This window comes from Scyliorhinus canicula, chromosome 5, assembly GCF_902713615.1.
Source record: "Scyliorhinus canicula chromosome 5, sScyCan1.1, whole genome shotgun sequence".
Taxonomy (NCBI): Eukaryota; Metazoa; Chordata; class Chondrichthyes; order Carcharhiniformes; family Scyliorhinidae; genus Scyliorhinus; species Scyliorhinus canicula.
In genome coordinates this window covers 176,467,747-176,493,386 of record NC_052150.1, presented here as the reverse complement: position 1 = coordinate 176,493,386, position 25,640 = coordinate 176,467,747, and the positions used below count along the sequence as shown (strand labels likewise).

Here is a 25,640-nt window from a genome sequence, read left to right as displayed (position 1 = left end):
GTTGCACTATTTTGCTGTTGACATTTTTTGGATTGTTGGATTCACTGTGAACTTAATGATGGTGACCAGTTGTGAAGCCTACCTGCATTTTCTCCCTTTTCAAAATTCCTTTAAGTAAAGGGACAAATCATTAAATTTCAATTGTACAAGTTACCTCTTTAGGTCAGTGCTTTAGTGGCGCAAAATATACTGTGTTCAAAACATACTGTGTTCAATTTTAGTAACACTTTTTTTATTGGGATGGTTAGGTAACCATTCTCTGAATACATATGCGGGTACTACCTGCTGCATGCCTATATTTATGAACTCCAATTTTAAGTAAGCTTGACCCATCAGAGGTTGTTTGATTTTCTCACAGGTACAGGAAACTTTCTCACAAAAGAAAGGAAAAGGAGTCACCCTATCGCAGAGGTTATTTATTTTGCTCAAGGGTATGCAAGTACTGCATGGAAGAGAGAAATGAACTGCCCTTTTGGGATTATTTATCCTCCACTTTCAGGCAGCAATCTAGTTTGGTTTGGCTTGTACTGGTTAGACCCACTAACAGCATCAATTCCTTGTAGATTAGAGGTGATTTTCCTGTACAGCTATTAGCTGAGGCTTGATCATTGTGCGTGTATACATACATTTTTTATAATCTTGTTCCCTGATTTGTAAGATGATCTCATAGTGGCAGTAATGTATTTCTCCCTTTTCTAAATTGCACTTGCCTCGCACAGAGAAACCTGTTATGAGCCACAGTCTTCTAAGTGCATGTTCATGCTATGGGGTAATTGTTCTGATTCTTCTCTTGTGCTTTAGAAAAAAAATGCATTTGTGCTAATTTACAAGCATGTGGATAATTTGATATGTAAATGACACAAGCAAATCTTCTGCGACAGCACGGGAGATTCACATATTGCTTATCATGACGGAATCATTCAAAATTGCAGTTTAGAATTGACCACTGCAGTGGTGTAGCAAACCTCTTTAATTAAAAATTTACATCACATTCTGCCTTAATAAAGATAATACATATATGGATTTGGTTGTCTATAACAGATTAACTAAATGGTTTCGAAATAATGTTTCCTCTACAGGAGTTGCTTGTGGAACTGCAGTAACTTGTTGAATTTGAATTATTTTCTGAGCTTGCCCTACTAAGCTTAAACGCTAACCTGCTTATGTTCGATCTATATAGTATTAACTCACTCACTTGACTGCTGTTCGAATTTAATCTTGGGATATGGTTGATGCACAGTTTATTTCTTTTCTCTGGTGAGAGCATGAGTTGGGGTGTGACTGAACAATGACTCAATAATGTTGAGTAAATTATACAAGCATGAAGATGCTCATACCTTGGAGTTATACTATTCAAGAGAAGGTATACCAATTGAAAGCCCATTGTTCTGATATAGGTTGTAATTGAATAAGAGTCACCATTTATCTGTATCTGTCTGAAGATTACAAGTATCGATACTGATGGTAAGGGAAGAAACACAAACTTTCTTCCCTTTAAAAATAAATTCCATAGCCCCATATTATAATGTATCTGCAGTGTGACTGAAAATCCAAGGTTTTTAATCTAAATCATCAAGCCAAACCACCTTCTTTAGACATGGAGGTGTTGAGCCTGTTGTTACGTTCTTCTCTAAGATCATCCAGTTCCATTCATAGTATATATTTACATTGCAAGTTTTTTCATCAAAGGTGTAATAATTTATCTTTTGTCAGTGTAGCTTCTGGTCTGATATTTGTCGTCCCACTTGCATAACTAACCTAAGGAGCAGTTTGTCCATGAAATTGTTGTTAGCATTTCAGAATATTAGAAATAGGAGCAGGAATAAGCCATTGGGCTTTGTGAGCCTGCTCTGTCTATCAATACAATCTTAGCTGAGCTGATTGATCCCTCAACTCCACTTTCCTGCCTGCCCTCTTAACCTTTGACTCGCTTGTGGATCAAAAATTTGTCTCAGCCTTGAATACATTCAATGACCAGCCTCCACTGGTCTCCGGGGTAGAAAATTCCTATGTTTAAAGACTCTGAGAAGAACTTCCTCCTCATCCCTGTCTTAAATGGGAGACCACTTATTTTTAAATTACGGCCCCTAGTTTTAGATTCTCCCGTGAGTAAAAACACCCTCTCAGCCAAATTGTAACTCACCTGCTTAACATATCAATACCTGTTTGTAGACTTTGGGACCTTTTATATCATCAGCAAATTTGGCTGCAGCACACTCTTGTCATGATATGGATTGTAAATAATTTGCCAATCTGAAAATTATCTATTTATCCCAACACGGTTAGTTAACCTCTATCCACATGAATGTATTCCGCACAAGAACATGAGCTGTTTTTCCTGTGTAGTAAACTTTTATGGGGATCGTTATCAAATGCCTTTTGGAAATCCAAATACATTCTATCTACTGGTTTCTCTTCAGCCATCCTGCTTGTTGCATCTCCAAAGAAATCTAATACATTTTTCAAACGCTATTTACCTTTCATAAAACGTGTTGACTTTTTTGATGGTGTACTCCTTAACAATGGATTCCAGCATTTTCCCGATGACAACAGTTAGGCCAACTGGCTTATAGTTTCCTGCATTCTGTTTTCCTCCTTTTTGAGGTGCAGTTTTTCCGATATGCTGAGAGCTTTGTGTAATTTGAGGAATTTTGGAAGATTATAACCAAAGCAGACACTTCTTTTAAGACAACACTAGGCTGCAAGCCATCAGATTCCGGGGACATGTCGGCCGTTTGTTTTTCCAAGTACAAGGAACAAAGAAAAGTACAGCACAGGAACAGGCCCTTCGACCATGCTGCCCGTCTAAAATCTTCTACACTTCCTGGGTCCGTATCCCTCTATTCCCATCCTATTCATGTATTTGTCCAAATGCCCCTTAAATGTCACTATCGTCCCTGCTTCCACCACCTCCTCCTCCGGCAGCGAGTTCCAGGCACCCACTACCCTCTGTGTAAAAGAACTTGCCTCGTACATCTCCTTTAAACCTTGCCCCTCGCACCTTAAACCTATGCCCCCTAGTAATTGACCCCTCTACCCTGGGGAAAAGCCTCTGAATATCCACTCTGTCTATGCCCCTCATAATTTTGTAGACCTCTATCAGGCCGTCCCTCAACCTCCGTCGTTCCAGTGAGAACAAACCGAGTTTATTCAACCGCTCCTCATAGCTAATGCCCTCCATACCAGGCAACATCCTGGTAAATCTCGTCTGCATCCCCTCTAAAGCTTCCACATCCTTCTGGTAGTGTGGCGACCAGAACTGAACACTATACTCCAAGTGTGGCCTAACTAAGGTTCTATACAGCTGCAACATGACTTGCCGATTCTTATACTCAATGCCCTGGCCAGGTGCCGGAATGTGGCGACTAGGGGCTTTTCACAGTAACTTCGTTGAAGCCTACTCGTGACAATAAGCGATTTTCATTTTTCAATGAAGGCAAGCATGCCGTATGCCTTCTTGACTACCTTCTCCACCTGTGTTGCCTCTTTCAGTGACCTGTGGACCTGTACACGTAGATCTCTCTGACTGTCAATACTCTTGAGGGTTCTACCATTCACTGTATATTCCCTACCTGCATTAGACCTTCCAAAGTGCATTACCTCCATCTGCCATCTCTCCTCCCAAGTCTCCAAACAATCTAAATCCTGCTGTATCCTCTGACAGTCCTCATCGATATCCACAATTCCACCAACCTTTGTGTCGTCTGCAAACTTACTAATCAGACCAGTTACATTTTTCTCCAAATCATTTATATGTACTATGAACAGCAAAGGTCCCAGCACTGATCCCTGCGGAACACCACTAGTCACAGCCCTCCAATTAGAAAAGCACCGTTCCATTGCTACTCTTTGCCTTCTGTGACCAAGCCAGTTCTGTATCCACCTTGCCAGCTCACCCCTGATCCCGTGTGACTTCACCTTTTGTACCAGTCTACCATGAGGGACCTTGTCAAAGGCCTTACTGAAGTCCTACCTGCATCAATCATCTTTGTGACCTCTTCGAAAAACTCTATCAAGTTAGAGTTTTTTAGAGCTATATTTCTCGTTTACTCTCAGTTTGATTTCTTCCTCTTCATTAGTTTTTTGGCCATCCATTGCTGGTTCCCGAATCTTCTGGTCTACAATTAATCTTTGCCGTATTGTACATCTTTGTTTCTTTCAATTTGATACCATTTTAATTTCTTTACTTAAAGGATGGAGCATCCTTTTCGTAATGTCTTCCTTCAATGAAATATATCTTTGTTGAGAATTATTAAATATCTCCTTAAATGTTTGCCACTGCTTATCTATCATCTTACTTCTACCTTATTTTCATAGTCTACTTCAGCCAACTTTGTCTTCATACATTTGTAATTGCATTTAAATTTAAAATGCTAGTTTCAGACCAAATGTAGTTATGGACGTTTACCTGCATAATAGATGAGACCACAAGCTCTACAATCTGTTCCAGACTGAAAGTGAAGACAGAAATACAGCAAAACTTGATAACTCCTCTATGTTGCTGATGTCGCTCTAGTTGGTTGCTCAGAAATTCGGCTACAAAGACTTGAGGATCGTCTCCCATATGTATAACATATTCTCACTTAAAGCATCAGGAAACTGGCGTTCTGGGACAGGGTGTCACATCTTCACCCTTTATGACACTGAATAACATTCCACTGGATGTTGTCAGCAAATACTGCAACAGTGGGTCCACAAAGACTGGCATTCTTATTTTTTTGTTTTCCAATTAAGTGGCAATTTAACGTGGCCAATTCACCTACCCTGCACATCTTTTTTGGGTTGTGGGGGTGAGACCCATGCAGACACAGGGAGAATGTGCAAAGTCCACAAGGACAGCGACCCGGAGCCAGGATCGAACTCGGGGCTGAGGCAGCAGCGTCATCGTGCCACTCGGTATTCTGTCTCTTGGTACAGAACTTGATACGTGTAAAGGAGAAGCAGCTACCATCTTTAGCTGACTCCTGAATCATGCATGGAATACAGCAAGCTGACTCTTAGCACCAAAATGATGGTGTGTGAGCTCTGTTTTCTCGGCACCTTGTTGTATGACTGTAAAACATGCATGGGTCACAGTTATCCAAGAAAGGAAGCTCAACAACTTTCACCTTTGCTTTTTGCAGCGCATTCTGGACAGCTCACTGAAGGCACAAAGCATAAATGAGGCAGTGCTCTTCAAGGGAAAACTGAGTATAATGACATTCATCAGGCAGAGGTGACTTGCTGTTTTAGGCCCGTTTGCAGGATGAAGATGATTGCTTATCCTCGGATTTTCTATTTAGAAGACCATAAGATTAGGCCATTCGGCCCATCGAGTCTGCTCCACCATTCAATTATGGCTGATATGTTTCTCATCAACTGTCTTCTCCCCATAACCCTGATCCCCTTGTTAATCAAGAACCTATCTATCTCTGTCTTAAAGACAATGAGTTCCAGAGATTCACCACCCTCTGGCTCAAGAAATTCCTCCTCACCTCTGCTTTAAAAGATAGTTCTTCAGTGGGGAGATAGATCACTTGGTTGCATGGTGTATCGAAAACAACCTCTCTCTAAATGCTGGAAAGACCAAGGAACTGATCATCGACTTCAGGAAGCGTAGCACAACCCCCCCACCCCCTCCCCATCTACATCAGTAGCTCCAAACTAGAGATGGTCGATAACTTTAAGTTCCTGGGGATTACCATCACCAACAGTCTGTCCTGGTCTACTCATGTTGATGCAACAGTCAAGAAAGCCCAACAACGTCTCTACTTACTATGGAAGCTAATGAAATTCAGCATGTCTGCATAGACTCTCAAAAACTTCTGCAGTTGTGCCATAGAGAGCATCCTATCCGGCTGCATTAGAACTTGGTATGGCAACTGCTCAGCCCAAGATCATAAGAAACTGCAGAGTCTGGTGAACCCAGCCCTACGTATCTCACAAGCTTGCCATCCTCCCATTGATTCTGCACACACCTCCCACTGCCCCAGAAAGGCAGACAGCATTGTCAGAGACCCCTCACCCAGGCTTTTCCCTCTTCCAGAACCTTCCATCAGGCAGAAGATACAGAAGTCTGAAGACCCGCACATCCAGATGTACGAACAGCTTCTTCCCCACGTAGACTCCTCAAAGACTCTCCCTTGGACTGATCTGTTTCCTGTATGAATACTATTCACGATACCCTATGACGCTCTTGTTTGGCCTGGTTCCACACTGTAACCAATCACTATTTGTTGATGCACCACTGTCAATGTACTTATGTCTACAATGTACGTATTGTGTACATTCCCTTGACCTTAGAAAAATACTTTTCACTGTACTTCGGTACATGTGACAATAAATATCAATCAATCTGAGGCTATGCCCCCGAGTTCTAATTTCTTCTTTTAGTGAAAATACCCGTTCCACGTTGACTCTATCTGGGCATCACAGTATTCTGTAAGTTTCAACGAGATCCCCCCCTCCATCCCTTTCAGCCTTCTAAACTCTGAGTACAGACCCAGAGTCCTCAGCCGCTCCTCATTTGACAAGTTCTTCGTTCTGGGGATCATTCTTGTGAACCTCCATGGGACCCTCTCCAAGGCCAGCACATCCTTCCTCAGAAATGGGGCCCCAAACTGCTCACAATACTCTAAATGGGGTCTGATCAGAGCCTTATACAGGTTCAACAGTACATCCCTGCTCTTGTATTCTAGCCCTCTCAAAATGAATGCGAACATTGCATTTGCTTTCCTAACTGCCAACTGAACCTGCATATTAACCTTACGAGTCCTAGTTCAGGATTCTTTTAAGTCCCTTTTTGCTTCTGATTTCTGAAGCTTTTTCCCATTTAGAAAATAGTCTATGCCAATATTCATCCTAATAAATTGCACAACCTCATAGCCTCTTCTTTCTCAACACAACCTGTCCCTCATATATTTGTATCATCTGTAAACTTAGCAACAGTGCCCTCAGTTCCTTCTTCCAGATCATTCATGTATATTGTGAATACATGCGGTCCCAACACTGACCCCTGCGGAACGCCACCAGTCACCAGCTGGCATCCTGAAAAGGACCTCTTTATCCCCACTGTCTGCCTTCTGCCGCTATCCATGTCAGTATCTTGCTGCTAACGCCATGGGCTCTTATCTTATTTAGCAGCCTCCTGTATGGCATCATGTCAAAGGCCTTCTAGAAATCTAAATAGATCACGTACACTGGTTCTCCTTTGTCTAATTTCCTCATGATGTGGAGATGCCGGCGTTGGACTGGGGTGAGCACAGTAAGAAGTCTTACAACACCAGGTTAAAGTCCAACAGGTTTGATTCAAACACGAGCTTTCGGAGCGCACCTGAGGAAGGAGCTGCGCTCCGAAAGCTCGTGTTTGAATCAAACCTGTTGGACTTTAACCTGGTGTTGTAAGACTTCTTACTAATTTCCTCAGAGATGTCTAACGGATTTGTCAGGCATGACCTCCCCTTGGCTAATCCGTGCGGACTCAGTCCTATTTAACCATGCACTTCTAAGTACCCTGCAGTCTCATCCTTAACAATGGACTCTCAAATCTTACCAACAACGGAAGTCAGACTAACCGGCCTATAATTTCCTGTCTTCTGCCTCCGTCCTTTCTTAAACAGGGGTGTTACATTGGCCATTTTCCAATCCTCTGGGACCCTCCCGGCCTCCAGTGATTCCTGAAAGATCATCACCAATGCCTCCACAGTAAACAATTGTATGGTAAGGTAGCCAGAGCCCAAAGATCAGTCAGATGTTCAAAGCTCCGCTTCAAACCTGCTCGTAAGCATGACATGAAAACCCCAAAAATCTGTTTTCATACCTGGGAAACACTAGCAGACAACAGAGCAAAATAATGGCAGCACCATTGGAGCCTCTGTTTGCTACCATGTTGATCAGTGGGTACTGTGGCTTAGCAAAAGTCACCAACACGAAAGGTAACAACCCACAATGACACCTGATCACCACTTCATATGTGGCACTTGTGGCAAAACCTGCTTCTCGCTGGTTTCCAGCCACCATAAAATGAATGAAGCTACCCCATTCCCCAACAGATTTGATTTGCTGCACATCCATCAGCTTTCTTAGGATGCCAATGGCAGTAATAAAAATGGAATTAATGGAAATTAAAGGATGGACAGAGTAATATCACAGGTAACAATAGAGAAATGAGAGAAATATGTAGAATCCCTACAGTGCAGAAGGCGGCTATTTGACCCATCAAGTCTGCACTGGCTCTCTGAAAGAGCGTTCGACCTAGGCCCACTTCCCTGCTCTAGCCCCATAACCCTGCACATTGATCATGGCCAATCCACCTAACCTGCACATCTTTGGACTGTGGGAGGACACAGGAGCACCCGAAGGCAATTCACACACAGGCACTGGGAGAACGTTGTCATGGGAGTGTCCCTTTAAGAAATGTTTTGTCTTATCACAAGGCATCAGTGATGTCATTGTGTGGGTGGAGCTGGGCTGGGGCTGAGTTTTACTTTTGTTTTGGTTTAGGCTTGTTTGTGGCTCTGAGTTTTTTGCTTTTGTTTTCACATTTGGCTGCTAGATTCAGACAGAGAAGTCTTGTCCTGTCTCTCTGCATTTTAGAAGCTGTTTCCAGATTATTTGATAACGTGATAAGAAATAATATATATATATATATATATAGAGAGAGAGAGAGAGAAAGAGAGACACCTCTAACAAAAATTAATAAACAGTTGTAGGCCAGGTGAACTCCATGACATACTTGGAGTTTTCTAGACTCTGGCCCATAACAACATACAAACCCCGTAGAGACAGTCACCCCAAGGCTGGAATTAAGCTTGACACTGAGGCAGTAGTGCTAACCACTATTTTCCACGGAGTTAGAACAGATGGCCTTGCTATTGAATGGTAAGAATATTGAGAAGCGCATTTCAAGTCAGAAAGAGGTTGTATTAAATAAACAAATCAGACTAAAAGAGGATAAAACCCCTGGTCCATGAATTTTAAAAGCATCGAGAGAAGAGATAACTGACGCATTACTGCACATATTCATTAACAAGTAGTGTAGTGCTGGAAGACTACTGACTAACTATGCTATTCCTACTCTGTTCACTCCCACAACTTGAACGGCCTCCTATACCATGGTACTGTGGTCTGTTTTCTCACCATCCCGGTAGTTCCCGCTCTTTCCCACACAGGCAAAATGCTGAGGCTCCTTCATTGTCACCTTCTGGCTTCCCACATCTGCCTCACTTGTAGTCACACCCTCCTGACCTTGGCCTAAGGGGTGTGACTGACTGCTGGAATCCGGAAGTGTCCAGGTAACTACTTCCTCTGTGATTACATTTACGGTGCAAAACTAGTTCTCATCTCCACATAAAAGACCATAGTGAGAACTGGACTTGCTAGCATGAAATCTGGGAATTGGCTGGCATGTGCCAATCTCCTGCATTGAATTAAAACATTATCCGATCCAAAAGCAGCCTACATTCATAGATTCATAAAGTCCCTCAGTCGGCATTGACCCACGGATCCACCCTATCCCTGTAACCCCACCTAACCAATGGACACTGCGGGGCAATTTAGAATGGCCAATCCACCTAATGTGCAAATCTTTGGACCGTGGGAGGAAACTGGATCTCCCGGAGGAAAACCATGCAAACACCCAAGAACAAGAAAGAAACAAGGCGGATCCAATGGTCAACACTCGATGGCATAGTGGCACAGTGGTTAGCACTGCTGCCTCACAGCAGTTCGATTCTGGCTTTGGGTGATTGTGTGGAGTATGCATATTCTGTATCTGCATGGATTTCCCTATATATTTGCACTTCAGTCTTCCTTGTTATTTTGGGGTCTGTAAGGCATTCCCTAGTAGTGTCACTGCTCTTTTTTTTATTTCTAATCTCAATCAATATGGCTTCATTTGATGATTAATTTAGTATACCATCCCTCCTCATAGCTATAATTCATTCTTCAACCAATAATGCTGCACCCCTACCTTTTTTAGCTCCCCCTCCATCCTGTCTGAACACCCTATATCCAGGAGTGTTGAGCTGTCACTTTTGCTCCTCTTTAAAAATCAACTTCCCGTTACAGCAATGATATGTTGTTATATGTCTATCTCTGTCCTCAGCTTTGTTTCCTCTCCTCCTTCTATTTAAATATATACCTTTTAACATGGTCAAATTCTTGTGCTGTACCATTTTAACCGTTGCTTCTTCTGTCTTGCAGTCACTCGCTAATTTTCTGAGACCTGCTTTGAATTTGTCCGATCTGAGTCTGTCCGCAGATTCCCATCCCGTGCCAATTTATTTTAACCCTCCCTAACAACACCAGCAAATTTGTTCGCTGAGTGGTGAATGTTTGGAATTTTGTATTCCAGGAATCTATGGAGGTCGAGTCCTTGGAATATTTTCATGGCTGAGATCTGGTTTTTAATCAGTAGGGGAATTAAGTTTATGGAGAGAAGACGGCAAAATGGACTTCGTGAATGTTAGATTAGCCATGATCTTATTGAATGGCAGACCAGGCTGAAGGGGCTGATTGGCTTTTTCCTATTTCCCATGGTCATCTGCATGGATATTTTTTCTGATCCAGTACAGGTGTAGACCAGGTTTCCACAGAACCCACCTCTCAGAACCATTCCCAATTCCCCAGAAATGTGAAGTCCTCCCTCCTGCAACACTTCTCCAGCCACGCGTTCATATGTTGCATTTGGGAGTAATTCAGGGATCACTACATTTTGAGATCCTGCGCGCTCATCTCTTTCCTAACTCCCATAATCTCAGTCTGGAGGACCTCAACCCTATTTCTATCTGTATCATTGGTACCAATGTGGACCTTGACGTCTGGCTGTGCACCCTCAGCCTCCAGAATGCTCTTTAGCCATTTGGTGATATCCATGAACCTGGTACCAGAGAGGCAAAATACCATCCTGAAATCACATCTGTGATCATAGAATCTCCTGCCTATTCCTCTAACTGATCATCTATCACTGCTGCTCTTCCCCTCTTTTTCCTCCTCCATCTCTGCAGCTAAGCCCATTACCTTTTTGCCTCCATGCTCTTAGCATGTGGTGTGGCCATATGTATGTGCTGCCCATGAAGCTCTTAGCCTCGTGGAATGGGGTACAGTGACTCCGGCTGCCGCTTGAGCACCAAACGCCGGAGCTCGAGTTCCTGCAGATGGTGACACTTGCTGCACATGTGGTTGTCTCGGTTGATAGTAGTGTCCACTACTTCCCATATAACTGCAGGACATAAAGTCAATGTGATTGAGCTGCCCTGCCATGTCGTTACTTTACTTTGGTTTACTTATATTAATTTTACTTGGCCTTAACTTAATAAACTGTACCAATATTGATAAACCTTAACAAGTATTGATAAATATTGATAAATGTGACTAATAGTTAACACACTTACGAGTTGCAATAAACCTTACTTAAAGCACCTCTATTCCCCGTGCACTGAATTCCCACGTGAATCTAATTTGCAACTCACTCGGGGTTGCCTCCTCGTGTAATAATTAACACCAATTGAACTAACTACTTCAGCTGGCTGACATAATTGCCACTACCAGGCAGTTCCTTGTTTGACAAGATAGAACTAACAACCTTCAAGTCAGTTAAGCTACATCAGAACTTGCCTCTTGATCTATATCTAAACCTGAAAAAGTCTTAGCAGAACTTATCCCGTGAACCTCATTTGCTTTTAACTGGATCTCCTTTTCATTCAGGCATTGTCTCCTGCCTCCTCACAAGTCCTTACCGGTTACCCCTCTCCTGGGCTAGTGCACATCTCTGCTACAGACTAACTTTGGGACTGTCAGTGACACTAAAGCCTTGAATAAAGTTTGTGCCACTGTTAAGGAGACAGGCAGGTTAACATCCAAAGTCTGCACAGCTGTGTCAATCGACGAATGGTCTTATCTGTAAGTTGTGCTTTAAGCTCCATGGATACAGACAATCCATGGGAGAGGGCCTTGGAAGCGAAAAGAAAGAGCATACATTGGTTCTGGCAAAGTCACTATCTTGATAATTGGCATACTCTGTCTTCTCATTGTTTAGTCATTGAAATAGCATGGGGGAAATGATGAAATGCATAGAAAGTGAAGGCTGGCTGCTGATAAAATTTGAGTGGGTGTGAGGAGTGATGTGCTGGAGAATTCTTGGCAAGCCAGGATGTAAAAGGATGGGGAATTTAACCACAGATGTAAGTGAATCAGAATATGCACTCCCTTTTCCGGCCCGATTATAATCGTGTTCCATGCTGTATCTGAGACTTCATTTCCTCCAACCACAATTTATTTTTCCTGCTGCTGGATAAGTGTGTGCACTTCCCAGCTACTGACTGCACCCTACATGAAATTGCAGGGAAGCACCATAAGATCTGTGTGTTACCCCTGCTTTCTGTGCATTTGTCCAAACCACCTTCTATCTTCTTCGATTTACATGTCTACACTGCCTTTACAAAGAGTTGAAATCAGATTATGTTGGTGTGAATAATGTCCCCTGTGCAGCCTGAATGCACAAAATCCGGAAGTCCCAATTTATTGTTTTAATTGGGTTGTGATCACAGATTCTTCTGAACTTTTCCCGGGCAATTGTTCCTTCACTTATCTTTGAAATCACCTTCATATTAATATTGGAGTCTGTAGACTTCTGGTGGCAGCCATGGAGTAAGTGGTCGCACACAGGGTAGTTACTGCTTGAAGGAACTTTGGGGAATTTTGGCAGAAACGCTGTGTGGAGAGTGGAAGGGGATTAGTTCTCCCCCAGATAGGCATGTTTGTGGGCCCATTGGGTCTGAAAGAGCACTCTACCTAGGCCCACTCCCCATTACACCATTTAACCTGCACATGTTTTGATCAGTAACAGGCAGTTAATCATGACCAAACCAACTAACCTGTTTGTTTTTTGGCTGTGAGCTGCTTATGGCTGCTGGAAGCATTGAGGATTGGCTTTATGAGGAAGTGTTGCCTTCAATGAATGTCTTCCCAATTTGGCCCCGAGACCTCACATCTCTACATCTCTGACCCTCACAACGCTTGACTCGCCCCAACATTGACGATCACAGATGATCACCTCATTACAACCATTCCCTCCCCCTACTGAATTGCACTGAACTAATTTGAACCAGCCTCTCTGCCACCCTTCCTCCATTCTCACCTCTCCTCTTTTCTCTCCCACTTTCTCTGTACTATAAGTTCCAGAATGCATTTGAAGAATGGAATTTAACTAGATTCATTGGATGGTTATTACACAGACATGGCCTGCCATGTCCATACTGATTCCCTGCAAGAACAATTTGCCTAGTGCCACTCGCCTGATTTTTGCCCTTAGCCTTGCAAATCTTTCAGTTCCAGATAATGGCCCTTTTAAATGCCTCAATTGAATCAGCCTCAACCACATTGTTAGATTGTGTGCGTTCCATATCCTAACCATTGATGCTTTCATCAATTGCCTTAAATCTGTGCCTGCTGGTTTTGAATCCTTCCACCAATGGGAACAGTTTCTCCCTATCTCCTTTTTCCATCCCTTCATGATTTTGAGTACCTCTGTCAGATCCTGTCAACCTTCTCCAAGGAAAACAATCCCAGCTCCTCCAATATGTGTATCATCCAGGGATGAGGAGCTTCATTTTTGTGAATCTTCTCTGCACCCTCACATCCTTTCTAGGCTGGCGCCCAGCTTTGGACACAGTATTGCAGTTGAGGCCGAATCAGTGTTTTGTACAGGCTTATCAAAATTCCTTGCTGTTGTAGTCCATGCCCCTATTTAAAAAGCCCGGGATCCAGTACACTTTAGCTGCTCTCTCAAGCTGCCCAGTCACCTTCAATGATTTAAACACTCTCTGGTTCTTCTGTTCCTGCATCCCCTTTAAAATAATAATAATAACAATATAATTGCTTATTGTCACAAGCAGGCGTCAATGAAGTTACTGTGAAAAGTCCCTAGTCGCCACATTCGGGGAGGCCTGTACGGGGAGGCCTGTACGGGGAGGCCGGTACGGGAATTGAACCTGAGCTGCTGGCCTCGTTCTGCATTACAAGCCAGCTGTTTAGCCCACTGTGCTAAACCAGCCCCTCAGTGTGGCAGTTGTTGAATATTGTCTCTCTTCATTCTTCCCACCAAATGAATCATTTCACACTTGCATTAAATTTACTTAGCCAATTGTCCACACATTCCATCAACCTCTGTCCTTTTCATAGATCATAGAATTTACAGTGCAGAAGGAGGCCACTCGGCCCATCGAGTCTGCACCGGCTCTTGGAAAGAGCACCCTACCCGAGGTCAACACCTCCAGCCTATCCCCATAACCCAGTAACCCCATCCAACACTAAGGGCAATTTTTCATGGCCAATCCACCTAACCTGCACATCTTTGGACTGTGGGAGGAAACCCGAGCACCCGGCGGAAACCCACGCACACACGGGGAGGATGTGCAGGCTCCGCACAGACAGTGACCCAAGCCGGAATCGAACCTGGGACCCTGGAGCTGTGAAGCAATTGTGCTATCCACAATGCTACCGTGCTCCCTATCCTCCTCACGGTTCAGAATATTTCCAAGTTATGTGTCACCTGCAAATTTTGAAATTTGCCTTCTATGCCAAGATCTGGTTCATTAATATATATCAGGAAGAGCAGGGGTTCTAAAACTGACCCTTGGGGAACTCGACTATAAACCGTCCTCCAGTTCCAGTAATAACCGTTCACCACTACTATTTCCTGTCCTTCAGTCAATTCCGTATCCATGATTAATTCAGACTATAAATGATTGGGTTAGATGTTAACTGTCATATGATATCAACACGCCTGTTGTTACAAACAGTAAATACTCTGAATCACTGAGCAACTCCACGGGTATTCTGGTATGTTAATTTCTTTGGGATTTTCCTGTGTTTTTGGTAATGCCCCTCTGTGAGGTAATGTAACGTCTCGCAGCAAAATGCACTTTTTCTTCTTTGTTGGCATTGCCGTGCGTCTTCTGTTGCATATGCTCAGTCTTGCTCAACCTGTTTGCTGAGTTTAAGAAGTTAAATGCCCTTTTCCACAAAACCCTGAATTTAATAATCTGGTAAACTCACAACTGCTGCTTTCTTCATTTTTTAAAAAACTGACACTTCCAGTTGGTATTCACCTGCAACTATATTTCAGGTACTACCACTTTGCTCCTTCAATGTTCTCCTATTGGTTGTTCCTCAAAATCATCCAGATTGATCCCCATAATCTTGTTCTTCAAATAAGTTTTGAGTGGTTTATGGTAAAACTCATTTCAATAGGCAATTGTAGCAGATAGATATTAAGCAATAGGCATTTGTTGTAAATTCTACATTGGAGTATTTCAGTGTGTTGCAAAGTATATTTTAATATTTTTAAATTATTTCTATAGTGTACAACTCAATATTTAGTCCAGGTAAACATATCTGTGTTTCAATTGAATAATTTTGTTATTTTTAAGTGCTGTATTAAACTGTAATCTGTGACATCCTACTTTGGCTACATAGCTGTTGAGAGCACACCTGATAATCTATGCTTGGGTGGTTTAGATTGTTGTGTTTGAGTTGATGCAGATTGACTCCTATAATTTTGACGAATGGCGTTTAACAACTTTATTGACATCCAATTAACACTTTTAAAGATATTTTTTAAATGGTTTTAATTTCAAATTTTCAGAGTCCCATGTGAAAGTTCTGCCTTTTAAGTTGACGTACAAGTGTCTATTTTATTTTACAGGACAAACCAGAGGCAAACTGGAACCAATGGACACCATCTTTGTAAAACAGGTTAAAGAAGGTGGGCCAGCACATGGAGCTGGATTATGTACAGGTACTGAAAGATCCTTGTGCTTTGTATTATTAGTTAGAGCACTTAGTTGCATAGCCACATTTTGTGCGCCTGGCTGTACCTACATTATACAGAAGTTTAAACTTTGCTATAAATTATAGAAAAGGTGCAACTTCTATGTAGCACTGTTAAAATAACTGCACTCAAGTATAAGTCATGAGTAACGATCCTTTAATTGTACAGATCATTGCATTTTAGTGACATTTTTGTGAAGGTGTGCAAATGGAGAATTTATTTTCTCTAGCTGAACGTCTCCTAGCCAGCCTCTTACTGTAAATAAAATTCGTTATTGCTTCTCAAATTTCCAGCCAAACCATGTTCTGATCCTGTAATTAATATTTTTTTCATTTAGATCATTCCATTTCATTCCAGGTCATTGAGAAAGATTGGTTCCTTAATAGGGCTTGAAGTTATTCAATATTGATTGTAGGATATAATTTGTAATTCTTTAAACTGTATTTACTGTGAAAGTTGTAGCTTGCAAGGCCAGAATTCTGTCTAGACTCTCACCCACTTATTGTTGAACTGGTAAGAATACTGTTGTCAGTTCTATGGGGAGGCTTGACGGAATCATGTGGCACCATGGGGCCTTCCACTGCTGGGACCTCGCAGAGAAATCCTGCCTGCTGAGAGCTACTGCCAGTCAGAGGCTAGCAGCCATCCATTGTTGCCAAAGTCATTGAGAGTGGTACCAGTTGTGGCAATGCACCCACCTGAGATCTAGTATGGCTGTTGGTATGGACATGCAGAGGACATGGAGGTCGTTGTAACAAAAATAACTCCCAACTGGCGATTTAGGTAAGTATTTTGAGTTTCATCACAGGAGTAAAAGCATAAACAATGGCCTGTTTCTATGTTGTAGTTTTTAGGGGTTTGTTTAACACAATGGGCTAAACAGCTTGCAATGCAGAACAAGGCCAGCAACGCGGGTTCAGTTCCCGTGCCGGTCTCACCGAACAGGCCCCGGAATGTGGCGACTAGGGGCTTTTCACAGTAACTTCATTGAAGCCTACTCGTGACAATAAGCGATTATTAAGAAAGATTAAGATTAAATGTTGTAAATTTCTGATCTTTTCTATATATGGCAGATGTATGTGCTTCCTGTATGACTAAAAAGGAGATTCTGCATCTGGCTGTAAAGGAGGTGACTAGGACTGCAGACTTGATAAATGTGATCTTTACAAAAACTTATTTAATTAATAGTCAGATTTCTTAAACATTTTTGTTTGTTTAAAGATTTTTTTTAAGGGGCAATTTATCGTGGCCAATCCACCTACCCTGCACATCTTTGGGTTGTGGGGATGAGACCCACGCAGACACGGGGAGAATGCGCAAACTCCACCCACACAGTGACCAGGATTGGGTTCGAACCTGGGTCCTTGACATTGCTAGGCAGTAGTGCTAACTACTGTGCCACCGTGCTGTCCCATTTAAAGATTATTAACTATTGGAAATCACCTACTCCAAATTGTGATTCAGTTTAAAGAAACTTAATTTAGAAACCATATTATGTAATTCACTTCAAGTAACAATGAATTCAACCCTTGTATTTGAAAATAAACAATGCAGTGTTCAGTCAGTTTCAGATCATTGGAAATTATCTCACCCTAAATGGTTATTAAATCTGACAAAAAGGCATAATTTGTTAAATCTGCTGTTTTCATGATTACTTCAAATTTTTAGTTGGAATTCTTTCTTTCTGCAACTCAGGTGACCGAATTGTCAAAGTAAACGGGGAAAGCATTATTGGAAAAACATACTCCCAAGTTATCGCCTTGATTCAAGACAGGTATGAATGCTTCTTTTTTTTAAAAAAAATTGGCAAGGTTTGGTGCAATCCCAATTGATGTTATAACTGGACGGGAAGATTCCAGAATAGAACCCTGGTTTAAAAGATCGTTGTTTTTACTTTAAAAAAAAAGAAAACATGGAGGAACAGAATCACAAAACTGCTAATTAATTTTAACAAGAAAAACATTTATTAAACATGAAAAAACTTGGATTGTGATATAGTACTGCTTTACTCTCCTATTATCTTAACAATTACACCAATTTTAAGATTAACACAGATAACAAAGTACATCTTAAGTTACAATGGTCTCATTAACATACACTTTCAAAAGTTGCATTTTTAGACTCCGCTGCTTCCATCAAGGTTTCGCTTTCAAGTTTTACACCTCTCCCCTCAGGTTTTCTTTGTCATAAAGGCTTTTATACAAATCCGAGATGCAGGCGCCAATTTCCAAAATTATTAAAATAATGCCTACCAAACTAGTAATTTCTCACAAACCTTAGCACGACTGCTGATATCTTAATGGCCTCTCACGATTCAATGCCTTGTCATGTGAGAGTACCTTTAAGAAATGGATGTTTATCAGTGATGTCAGAGGGTGGGTGGAGCTGGGCTGTCTGTCAGCTTTTTACTTTCGTTTTAGGCTGTTTGCTGCAGTGTGTGTTTTAGTTTTGTTTTCAGAGCTGGATAGCTGCAGTCACAGCCAGAAGGTGTATGAGTCTCTCTCTCCCTGTAATCTAAAGATGTAAATCGATCCTTTTGTGATTTAAAACTAATAACTGCACTCAGTAGTGACTTTAACCTGATGTGCCTCTGTTAAAGGTTATGATTTTAAGTATTATGGATGTTAAAAGGAAAGCTTAAATGATTACTTAGTGTTGTAGTCTTTGGGGTTGTAACTGAATTAATGGTTGCTAAGATGTTCACTATGTTTTAAAAAGGTCAACTTGAGTTCATAGAATAAACACTGTTTTGCTTTAAAAAATACTTTTCCATTTCTGCTGTCCCACACCTGTAGAGTGGGCCGTGTGCTCCCTATACCACAATCTATTAAAAGTTGTGGGTCAGGTGAACTCCATGATATACCCCAAAGTTTATTCTCTGAACTCAAGTTAATCTTTTTAAAACATACAGTGAACATCTTAGCAACCATTAATTCAAATACAACCCCCAAAGACTACAACACAAAGTAATCCTTTAAGCTTTCTTAAAGGTACATTTCTTAAACACAAATTTCTTAAAGGTACTCTCACATGACAGCCTTTTAAACTCTGACTTTACTGAAGAGTAATCTGTTCTGGTTCCCAATTTCCTCTGTTCCATTAACTCTGGACTTTGAAACGCATTTTCATTTATCTAGTTCCCTTAACTAACTGGACTTTAGGTTTCTGACATCTGTTTTCTTAACCATTACTTCATAGTAAGACTTTTGTTCCAGCAAGGCTGAGAGAGATGTTCCCTCTTCAGCCTTCTTAAACCAACTGCTTCTAACAGAGCTGTGAGAGCTGCCTTCCGTCTCACTAAATACCTCCAATGGCAATCAAATTAGCTGACCTAAAACTTAATATAAATTCTTTAAAACTACCTTTATTTTCCTAACAGGTTATCCACAATAATAAAACAGGAATCTGAAATGGGATTTGATGCTCTGTCCTCGTAACTGAGGGAAAGGTGCCAGGATCAGTTGTGTATGCGCCAGTGGCAGCAATGCAGTCTGAGTGTGCATGCACAATCATTCCTGTGCCTTTCCAATCAGTAAGAAGTCTTACGACACCAGGTTAAAGTCCAACAGGTTAGTTTCAAATACGAGCTTTCGGAGCATTGCTCCTTCCTCAGGTGAGGAAGGAGCAGTGCTCCGAAAGCTCGTGTTTGAAACAAACCTGTTGGACTTTAACCTGGTGTTGTAAGACTTCTTACTGTGCTCACCCCAGTCCAACGCCGGCATCTCCACATCATGGTTTCCAATCAGTGGTAGGAGTTGATGAATTTGCAAATAAATATGTTGAAACAGGCTAACAAATTATAGCAATATCTGACTTTATGTTTAATTTCATGCTTTGGCCATATTATAGGATTGACGACTTGTTCGGGGCTTGGTGTAGCTGATCAGTTTGTGAAGTATGAATTATATCCTATTAATAAAGACACTTTTTTTTAGGAGTTGATTTAAAGTAATGTTATTCCTGCCAATGCGTGTAAACCACAAAATGCCTTCATAGTGTTTATAATTGACGTTTAGCACAGCGGGCTAAAGAGCTGGCTTGTAATGCAGAACAAGACCAGCATTCCCATACTGGCCTCCCCGAACAGGCACCAAAATGTGGTGACGAGGGGCTTTTAACAGTAACTTCATTGAAGCCTACTTGTGACAATAAGCACAAAGAACAAAAAAGTGCAGCACAGGAATAAGCCCTTCGGCCCTCCAAGCCTGCGCCGACCATGCTGCCCGTCTAAACTAAAATCTTCCACACTTCCGCGATTCCCTCGATTCCCATCCTATTCATGTATTTGTCAAGATGCCTCCTAAATGTCACTACGTCCCTGCTTCCACCACCACCTTCGGCAGTGGGTTCCAGGCACCCACTACCCTCTATGTAAAATACTTACCTCGTACATCTCCTCTAAACCTTGCCCCTCGCACCTTAAACCTATGCCCCCTAGTAATTGACCCCTCTACCCTAGGGAAAAGTCTCTGACTATCTACCCTGTCTATGCCCCTCAATTTTGTAGAGCTCTATCAGGTCGCCCCTCAATCTCCGTCTTTCCAGTGAGAACAATCCGAGTTTATTCAACTCTCCTCATAGTTAATGCCCTCCATACCAGGCAACCTGGTAAATCTCTTCTGCACCCTGTCTAAAGCCTCCACATCCTTCTGGTAATGTGGCGACCAGAATTGAACACTAAACTCCAAGTGTGGCCTGACTAAGGTTCTATACAGCTGCAACGTGAATTGCCAATTTTTATACTTAATGCCCCAGCCGATGAAGGCAAGCATGCCGTATGCCTTCTTGACTACCTTCTTCACCTGTGTTGCCCCTTTCAGTGACCTGTGGACCTGTACACGTAGATCTCTCTGACTGTCAATACTCTTGAGGGTTCTACCATTCACTGTATATTCCCTACCTGTATTAGACCTTCCAAAATGCATTATCTCACATTTGTCTGGATTAAACTTCATCTGCTATCTCTCCGCCCAAGTCTCCAGCCAATCTAAATCCTGCTGTATCCTCTGACAGTCCTCATCGCTGTCCGTAGTTCCACCAACCTTTGTGTCGTCCGCAAACTTACTAATCAGACCAGTTACATTTTCCTCCAAATCATTTATATATACTATGAACAGCAAAGGTCCCAGCACTGATCCCTGCGGAACACCACTAGTCATAGCCCTCCGATCAGAAAAGCACCGTTCCATGGCTACTCTCTGGCTTCTATGACCGAGCCAGTTCTGTATCCACCTTGCCAGCTCACCCCTGATCCTGTGTGACTTCACCTTTTATACCAGTCTGCCATGAGGGACCTTGTCAAAGGCCTTACTGAAGTCCATATAGAGAACATCCACTGTCCTACCTGCGTCAATCATTTTTGTGACCTCGAAAAACTCTTATCAAGTTAGTGAGACACGACCTCCCCTTCACAAAACCGTGCTGCATCTCGCTAATACGTCCACTTGCTTCCAAATGGGAGTAGATCCTGTCTCGAAGAATTTTCTCCAGTAATTTCCCTACCACTGACGTAAGGCTCACCGACCTGTAGTTCCCTAGATTATCCTTGCTATCCGTCTTAAACAAAAGAACAACATTGGCTATTCTCCAGTCCTCTGGGACATCACCTGAAGACAGTGAGGATCCAAAGATTTCTGTCAAGGCCTCAGCAATTTCCTCTCTAGCCTCCTTCAGTATTCTGGGGTAGATCCCATCCGGCCCTGGAGACTTGTCTACCTTAATATTGTTCAAAACACCCAACTCCTCATCTTTTTGGATCTCAATGTGACCCAGGCTATCTGCACACCTTTCTCCAGACTCAACATCCACCAATACCTTCTCTTTGGTGAATACTGAGGCAAAGTATTTATTTAGTACCTTGCCCATTTCCTCTGGCTCCACACATAGATTCCCTCCCCTGTCTTCAGTGGGCCAACCCTTTCCTCTTGCTACCCTAAGCGATTATTAATTATTCATTTATTAATTCTGCTCTCATAGTTGGTAAGTGGGAGGCACAAGTTAGCATGTTACTGTTCCTTCATTGCAACTTGAAGTGTGGTTATATCCAAAGGACACCTCCTGTTAGTATGTGCTAAAGTAAATGCTGGAATGCTGTTATAATGAAGTACAATCAATGTAAAGCATTTCTTCCCTCCCCACGCTACCCTACCTCACAGCTTTAGTGCCAATAAGTACTCCATAGTGAAAGTCCTTTTTCAAAGGGGAGTTCAAAATGTCATACGTATAAAAACAGTCTACTTCAGTATTTTTCATCAACATAGTACTCTGGTTCTTCATTAACACTGTTCTAGTTTTCAGCAGAGAAATCTGACATGCAATAGTTACTTTTCTGCACTATAATTATAATGTATGAAATTTGTTTACTTTTAAAAGTGGATGAAACACAAGGAGTGGGATATTAATTTTCACCAATGTTATCTCAACTGATGCTCTGTGGTGAAGAATCAAGGTGCCTTCTTATATTGGTTGGGCACGATCTCTGTAGAGACTGTTAACTTTTTAAAATAAAGATTTGAACTCTCAGTTATTCGCTGAAAGAATGACCTGTCAAGTTTTGACATTTTTAAACTTCCACTGTCTCAAATGACTAAAAAACGCTATTGACTAAACGTTAGATTCTTTTGTAGGCAATTTGTACTTTAAGCCACAGAAATAAATAGTTCCTTGTTACTTATCAGACCGTACATTTCCATGTAATTGCAGTTCTCACATCAAATAGTGCACAGTTGTTCCCAATGGGTTGCTTCCTTTTTACTTCCCCGGCCAGGTAACCTCTAATCCTCGAAACATTTCTTACTGTGAAGTTAAACTGTAAATTTCTTCTTCTAACTCCAAGCTACAAAAATCTTTCAGCCTCCTTTTTAATTCCTCACAAAGTCAGTCTTCAATTTGAATCGCAAGCTCTCACCTGCATCCTACATGAGTATTTTGATGAATGTAGAAATTGTTATATGTTATCTTCTTTATCTGTTGCAGTAATGTTTTTAAATGCCTGGGTTAAGACATAATATTATTAAGGAACCTAGGTTAAGGTACCCAGACTGTGCTTGCTACTGCTGTAATTAAAGAGTCGTAAAGGGTGAGGTAATGATTGATACCAACCACTTAGTTACAGATGAAGAACTAATGGAATTGTGTTTTGATTGCTGGAGATTACCTGCAGTGTAGATAATTTATGGGGGGAGTGGTGTTGCTTTGTTAATAATGTTGGTGAACCACAAGCTTTTCCTTATTTCGATCAAATGACCATAACCAGTTAGTTAGTTTAAAAGATGGTTTATTTATATACACAAGAGTTATGTCGACATGCAAACAAAATATCTACTATGAGTTAAACTACACCTATCAGCTACAATAACCTATACTTAACTTCAGGGCAACTGGCACTGTGCAAATGGATAAGGCCTTTATCTGGATTTCACGTGGCTGGTTCGAAGTAAGTGGCTCTGTCTCTGCTGGGCTCATCCGTCAGGTAGCGATCGTTGGTCTTGAACTTGGCTGGCTGTTCCTGCTGCAATTGGGTTGGCACAGGCTGGATCCAAAAGAGACAGAACACATGGCTGTGTCCTCTTTTATCCCTCTGGGATTTCGTGCTCTTTGGGGCGGTCCTTAACCTTGGACCCAATAGTTCGACAGGGCTTTGATCACTGTCTTCGATATTGGCCAATAAAGGGGTGGGTGCCTTGGCAGCTGGGCGGGTCTTTAGCGGTCATTGACCTTTGCAGTTGGGCTTTCTGAGTGAAGGGAGTGGCGCCAATCAGTCTGGCTCTACCTGTTGCTTGATTGGAGTTCTATTGTCCTGGGAAAATGGGCCATTGAAATGTAAACGAGCGGGGATTTCGATCAGGCCTGGTTACCTGTGTTTCGGATACACATAGGCTCTGTATCTGTCTGAGTCCTGGGTTGACCATAATTTCCATGGTCCTTTGCAGGTGGCCATCTTAGTGGCGCTTAGTCCTAGCTAAGTAGGTCATGGAACTTAATGGGATACACGTGATGTAATTAATGGGAGGAGCCAGGTCTGTCTTTAGCTTTTCAGGCTGTTATAGGATTTTAAGTTGAATAGCAGTTTTACCAAATGCTGTTAGGTTGTGCAGAAGTATACTGGATCTACTCTTGAAAGGAACTCTCTCCAAATGTCTCTTCACTGCTAAGCATGTAACCTGTTTTGTTAACTTTATTGATAAGTGGAATTTGAACTGCATTGGATTGCTTAATTGGAGTTAGTGGCAGGTATAGATAGTAAGTTTAGGTTTTTCCTTGTGTTTAAGAACTGCTTAACTGATAATTGTAAAGCCATTTCTTTGATAATGTGATTAATTCCGTGTTTAAACTAAAATGTGTTATAACATAAAAGATACCTATTGGTCGGAGTCGTCGTTCCTGGGGTGAAGTATTCTTTCCTCACAGTTTTACAAGTTTTAAAAATGATTTGTGATTCTCACCTGGTTTCCTAACAAATATTGTGATCCGGTCTGGTATCCTAACAGTATAGAGTCAGTGTTTTCACTGCTTAAGGTGCTGGCTGCTTTTTGTTTCTCAGTTGGCTCCAGTCTGTCTGTGATATTCCAGGGTTTTTAGGAAAGCCTGCAACCTGATCCCAAAACGGCTTCTTCTACCCTCTTCCCCAAGGCAACACATGGGGGAAACACATTAGCATTGTATCCAAGTAGAAACACTGATTCGTTATATTTGATCCCAACTCCCTTTCACCTTCGAAATAAATGGATAGTTACAGCACCACTGATTATAACTTGATACCCAACACTTCTCTGGGACTTTGAGGGATTCGGAATCTACTCATTGTAGATATAGACACTGCTGATATTGTCTGAAAATGTAAATACCTTGCACCTTCTTCAATAAAACAACAATTCCCTTTGATCTGTACCTAAACCACCCAGGCCTACTTCCGGGCAGGTTCCAGTACAGATCACATCACCCCCTTCCTATACCGTACATTTAAAGCTACTGTCCAAACTATTATAATCTTATAAAACAAAGGATTTGGTTCTAAGACATAATGTTATGAACCTCCATTGTAAGAAGACGAATAACAATAGTGTTTTCTGATCATGTGTACTCATGAACAGTTATCCTTGAAACTTGTTTTAGCCATTCCAACATAGAATCCGATTGACTCAGTTACTCAGACCTTTTAATCACAAGGTTTGGCTTTACAGTTACCACCAGGAACAAGGAATGTTGTTGAAGGTAGTGAATTTGATATAATGTATATGGATTTTAGCAAGTTTTTTGATAAGATCACACTGGCACACTGGTCATGAAAATAAAGTAAAAACCCCTGCGAATCAAGGCAAGGTGGCAAATTAAAACCAAAATTGGGTTAGAGGCAAAAAGCAAAGGTTGATAGGTGTTTTTATGACTGGAATTTATCTCTATTGATCCTTCAGTCTGCCAGACCCCAGTTTTCGCCTCTGCGGTTTTGTTGATCTCACATTAAAAACTGAAAACGGTTTATGTTTCATGTCGGTGACCTTTCATTAGAACTGGCATGATGCCAAATCTTACTGAAAGCAGTGTTACCAAAATGCAGGTAAACATCACTTCCCTAGACAGTTCTGCTAAATACCAGATATTTAACCCCAACTGTTAACATTGTGTACACTATCTTGCATATTCTCAAGTTTAAAACAGGTAAGACATAACGATTAAAGAAAGAACTTTAGTTTATATAGTGTTCTTTTACAACCTCCCCATGTCCCAATGCTTTTTATAGCTGATGAAGCGTTGTCCTGTTGTGGGGTTGGAAATGCCCGTTAGAAGATGCACAAAATCAATCTGATAAACAGCTAATTAAATCTGTTTG

General features: G+C 41.7%; 1 protein-coding gene across 4 annotated transcripts in view; it reads left to right on the top strand.

The window, feature by feature from the left end:
* Positions 1 to 25,640, top strand: part of LOC119966446 (rho GTPase-activating protein 21-like) — a 310,278-nt gene that overhangs the window by 144,537 nt on the left and 140,101 nt on the right. For all 4 annotated transcript variants that reach the window (XM_038798135.1, XM_038798139.1, XM_038798136.1 and 1 more), the window contains 2 exons: positions 15,686 to 15,778; positions 17,507 to 17,585. In XM_038798135.1, the coding sequence (XP_038654063.1) occupies positions 15,686 to 15,778; positions 17,507 to 17,585 (172 nt within the window). The remainder of the gene's footprint in view (positions 1 to 15,685; positions 15,779 to 17,506; positions 17,586 to 25,640) is intronic.